The following is a 5090-nucleotide window of genomic DNA, read 5'->3' on the forward strand; positions in this document are numbered from 1 at the left end:
GAGGGAGAGAGAGAGAGCAAGTGAGGCCCGAGCCCAATAGTGAAGGCGCATACGAAAGATTTCGTAAGATGAAGCCACCAGAATTTGATGGTAGCACTGATCCCAAGTCGCCTTGGAATGGGTCATAGCTGTGGAGGTTATTTATGATTATCTTCAGTTAGACGATAAAGATCGAGTCAACTGTTCCATTATTCTACTGACCAAGACTGCGAGGATTTGGTGCGATGCCACCAAGATATCAGTTAATGTCTCGAAACTCAAGTGGCAGGATTTTAAAATTTATTCTACGACAAATATTTTTCTCGAGATGTTCGAAGTCAGAAAGTAAAGGAATTTCTAGAACCGAAGCAAGAAAATATGTCAATGCAAGAGTATATTCTCAAATTCGAAGAGGGGTGTCAGTTTTCCCCATATCTGGCCAGCAATGACATCAAAAAGGGCGAGCATTTTCTGAGAGGTGTCCGGGCTGAAATTAAAAGAGACGTTCGAATGTCTAAAGCTGCTTCATATAAAGAGATTGTTGAAAAAGCAAGGATGCCCGAGCAGCACGAGAAGAAAATTGAAAGAGAAAGACAGTTGAAACGCCAAGATTTTTCTAATAAAGGCCAAGGTTCTGGATGGAAAAGTAAAAACAAGTTCAGAGGTAAAGAGAAAGAGGAGCATCGACCTAAAGCTCCTATGCCACCGCCTGCATATGATCGACCTGTATGTCCAAAATGTGGCAAAATGCATATAGGTGAGTGTTTGGTTGGAAGTAATCGATGCTTTCATTGTGGAGGTGCTGGACATGTCATCAGAAATTGTCCAGTAAAAGGTGAGAAAGGGAAAGATAGGGTTCAAGACAGAATCTTCACAATGACCAAAGAAGGCGCAAATCCTGATTCTTCTGTTATATCAGGTACTATCTTAATTTCAGGCAAGGCCGCTAATACATTGATTTACACTGGTGCTACGCATTCCTTTATGTCTAAAATTTTCTTGCGCTCCTTGAATGTTGTTCCATCTTATGAACCCCTCCACTATAGTATTTTGTTGCCATCGGGAGACGAAATATGGCCTTCTAGTAATCTTAAAGGTTGTACAGTACAAGTTAATGAGAAAATCTATTTTGCTGATCTTATTATTATTCCCATGGTGGCGTTTGATGTTATTTTGGGAATGGACTGGCTATCGTCATATCGTGCCGTTATTGACTGTGTGGCTAAGACGGTGCGATTTCCTACAGAAGATGATGATAGCGGAATTTTCCAGAGTTTAGGTATTTGTTTGGCACTCCTTGTATTTCTTGTCTCAAAGCTCAGGAAATGTTATCAAAGGGGTGTCAGGGGTTTTTAGGTGCTGTGATAGATGTGAATACTGAGATGACATTGAAGTTGAATGAGATTGAGGTAGTTCGGGATTTTCCTGACGTATTTGTAGATGATGTGCCTGGATTACCACCTGACCATGAAGTTGAGTTTGTGTTTGACGTGGTTCCAGGTACTGCTCCGATTTCAAAAGCTACTTACCGTATGGCCCCGACTAAAATGAAGGAGCTGAAGAATCAGTTGCAGGATCTATTAGACAAAGGGTTTATTCGTCCGAGTTCTTCTCCATGGGGAGCTCCGATTTGTCAAAAAAAAAGATGGATATTTGCGGTTATTCATTGATTACAGAGATCAACAAAGCCATGATCAAGAATAAATATCCATTGCCGAGGATTGACGATCTTTTGGATCAGCTACAGGGAGCGAGTGTTTTCAAAGATCGACCTGCGTTCTGGTGATTATCAGCTGAAATTTAGGGAAGCTGACGTCCCTAAAACTGCATTCAGAACCAGGTATGGCCATTATGAGTTCTTAGTCATGTCATTCGGGTTGACGAACGCTCCGTCTGTCTTATGGATCTAATGAACCGGGTCTTCAAGCCATATCTGGATAGCTTCGTTATCGTTTTCATTGATGATATCCTGATTTACTCCAAGACTCAGGAACTTCATGCCGAGCATCCCAGAACTGTATTGCAGTTATTGAGGGAAAAGCAGCTATACGCAAAGTTGAAAAAATGTGAATTTTGGTTAGAGCAAGTATCATTTCTGGGCCATATTGTTTCGAGAGACAGCATTGCAGTGGATCCCATGAAGATTGAAGCGATTAAACAATGGCCTATTCCTACGACAGTCTCCGAGGTGCGTAGTTTTCTTGGTTTGGCAGGTTATTATCGACGTTTTATTGTCAATTTCTCCAAAATAGCCCTGCCATTAACCAATCTAACGAGGAAGGCGGTGAAGTTTGAGTGGACAAACGAGTGACAACGCGTATTTCAAGTGTTGAAAGACAAGTTGACATCAGCCACTATCCTAGCACTTCCGTGCGGCACTGAAGATTTTATTGTATACACCGATGCGTCAAATATGGGACTTGGAGCTTTACTGATGCAGCGTGGGAAAGTAATCGCTTATGCTTCTCGTCAATTGAAGAACTACGAGAAATATTATCCCACCCACGATCTTGAATTGGCGGATGTGGTCGTCGGATTGAAAATATGAAGGCATTATACGTATGGCGAGAAATGTGAAGTTTTCACAGACCACAAGAGCTTGAAATATCTATTCTCGTAGAAGGAACTCAATATGCGGCAGAGGAGGTGGTTATAACTTGTTAAAGATTACGATGTGACCATTAGCTACTATCCAAGTAAAGCAAACGTTGTTGCAGATACTTTGAGCCGCAAGTCAGTTTCTTCTTTGAGCTCATTGATTCAAAAGCCGTTGTTATTGGGTCTTCAGAGGAGCGAGATTTCTATAGTAGAGCAAGGGACCATCGCTAGACTTTTAGCTTTGGTTATTCGACCTACGTTGACAGATAGGGTACGACGGGAGCAGCCTAATGACAATCACTTGATGGAATTGCGATCCAAAGCCGATGAGAAAGGAAATATAGAGTTTGCAATGAACACTGATGATTTGTTAACGTTGAGAGGTCAGATATGTGTTCCCAGTGGTAATGACATTTGTCTGGATGTTTTGACAGAGGCTCATACCGCGCCATACTCGATACATCCATGTAGCACCAAGATGTATCAGGATCTCCGACGTCTATACTGATGGCCAGGTATGAAAAGTGATATCGAAAAGTTTATATCTGAATGTCTAACATGTCAGCAGGTAAAGATTGAGCATCAAAGACCTGCCGGAACTTTGTAATCCCTCCCAATACCTCAGTGGAAGTGGGAGCACATCACCATGGACTTTGTAACGGGACTTCCAAGAACACCAAAGGGTTACAACTCCATCTGGGTGATTGTTGATAGGTTAACCAAGTCGGCTAATTTTCTTCCTGTCGATACGACGTTTACAATGAACCAGTATGCTGAAGTTTATGTAGCTGAGATTGTAAGACTTCATGTTATCCCCGTGTCAATTGTATCTGATCGTGACCCGAGGTTTGCTTCTGAATGAGATTGTGAGATTTCATGGTATCCCTGTGTCAATTGTATCTGATCGTGACCCGAGGTTTACTTCTGAATTCTGGAAGAGCTTGCACAGAGCCTTGGGCACCAGGTTGGCTTTTAGCACAGCATATCATCCTCAGAGTGACGGGCAGTCAGAGAGGGTGATTCAGATTCTTGAAGATATGCAACGAGCATGCACCATTGATTTTCCTGGTAGCTGGGATTCTAAATTTCCAATGCGGAATTTACATATAACAATAGTTATCAAGCGACGATTGGCATGACACCATACGAGTCATTGTACGGCAAGAGATGTAGGTCACCATTGAACTAGGATGAAGTCGGTGAAAGAAAGATGTTAGGACCAGAATTGGTCCAACAGACAGCTGTTGTGATTGCTTTAATCCAGGACAAAATGAAGACCGCCCAATCCAGACAGAAAAGTTATGCCGATAATCGAAGAAGGCCTTTGGAGTTTGAAGTTGGAGATCATGTATTTGTCAAAATTTCTCTTCTCAAGGGCATTATGAGATTCGGTAGGAAATGAAAGCTGAGCCCAAGATTTATCGGCCCATTTCAAATTCTGGACAGGATTGGAGAAAGAGAATATCGTCTAGCCTTACCGCCGGACTTGGATAGAGTCCACAATGTATTTCACGTCTCAATGCTCAGGAAGTACATCTCGAACCCTTCCCATGTTCTCAAACATGAACCGTTGGACCTGATGCCGAACTTGACTTCTCAAGAAGTACCAATCCAGATTTTAGATCACAAGGTTAAAGTACAGAGGAATAAGGAGATCGGCATTATCAAGATTCTTTGGCGTAATCAGTTGGTTAAAGAGGCAACGTTGAAGACAGAGTAGGAAATGAAACAGCAATATCCTGAGTTATTCGCACAGTAATGGCAATTTCGGGGATGAAATTTCTTAAGGAGGGGAGAATTGTAACGCCCAGACATTCGTATGTTTATGATATAAGGTAATGATTATGATTAAGTATGTTTCTTATTCCTTTTATAGTTTGTTATGATGATCGTTTTTGATATGTGATGTAATGGTGATGGTTTATGGCTTCAAGATATGATATGAATGGTATTGAATGATATGGAATGAAACAGAGAATGTATGGGTAGAATAGAAAGTTGATCTTTAGTCAAATAGGTATTGGAAGTACTGAAACGGTATGAAACAGTGGCAGTAGTTGTGGTTTTTAGCATAATGTTTAGTATATTGATTTAATTGATGTGAGGCCAATTCCATTAGAAAGATAAACATAAGGCTAAAACTTTCATGTTTTGAGTTTTGTTCAAATCATTGTGGAAGACAAGCCAAAAGCGCCCCGAAGTGTATCGTGTGTATCGTCATTCCTCTAGTGACACATGTTGGGAGATTGAGCATGATGTTTCACTCAGAACTTCAAATGACATGAGGCCAATTGATGATGCAAGCTAAGACAAAAAGCTACAACTTTCATGTCTACCACTTTTTCAAATTATGAGGGGAAGAGGCATTTCTGGAGCAATATTTGGAGAAGCTGTGCACAGAGCGCGCGTCGGGACAGAAGGTGCCACGCTAGGGCGGTAATGTTTGACCGCCCCAGCGTGCCTGGATCTATATTTTTGGGTTTCGGAATGTATGTTCTGCGCTAGGGCGGTAA

The 5090-nt window shown here is 41.6% G+C and overlaps 1 protein-coding gene across 1 annotated transcript; it reads left to right on the top strand.

Annotated features, from left to right (window-relative positions):
- The first annotated feature begins 357 nt into the window (after positions 1–357).
- LOC142537600 (uncharacterized) lies at positions 358–4297 on the top strand. The gene is made up of 8 exons (XM_075643105.1): positions 358–1209; positions 1302–1570; positions 1721–1819; positions 1921–2192; positions 2697–2981; positions 3093–3145; positions 3203–3423; positions 4024–4297. Exons 1-8 carry the CDS (start codon positions 358–360, stop codon positions 4295–4297), a joined length of 2325 nt encoding a protein of 774 aa, XP_075499220.1.
- The last annotated feature ends 793 nt before the right edge of the window (positions 4298–5090 follow it).

Source organism: Primulina tabacum, chromosome 2 (assembly GCF_025594145.1).
Source record: "Primulina tabacum isolate GXHZ01 chromosome 2, ASM2559414v2, whole genome shotgun sequence".
Taxonomy (NCBI): domain Eukaryota; kingdom Viridiplantae; phylum Streptophyta; class Magnoliopsida; order Lamiales; family Gesneriaceae; genus Primulina; species Primulina tabacum.

What these genes read in the sequence shown, in the direction of transcription:
- LOC142537600 (XM_075643105.1), top strand. Translation starts at nt 358, where the DNA reads ATGTCAATGCAAGAGTATATTCTCAAATTCGAAGAGGGGTGTCAGTTT. An exon ending in AAAACTGCATTCAGAACCAG is followed by an intron (nt 1,820 to 1,920) that starts GTATGGCCATTA and finishes ATATCTGGATAG; the next exon opens with CTTCGTTATCGTTTTCATTG. An exon ending in TCAGATATGTGTTCCCAGTG is followed by an intron (nt 2,982 to 3,092) that starts GTAATGACATTT and finishes ACTGATGGCCAG; the next exon opens with GTATGAAAAGTGATATCGAA.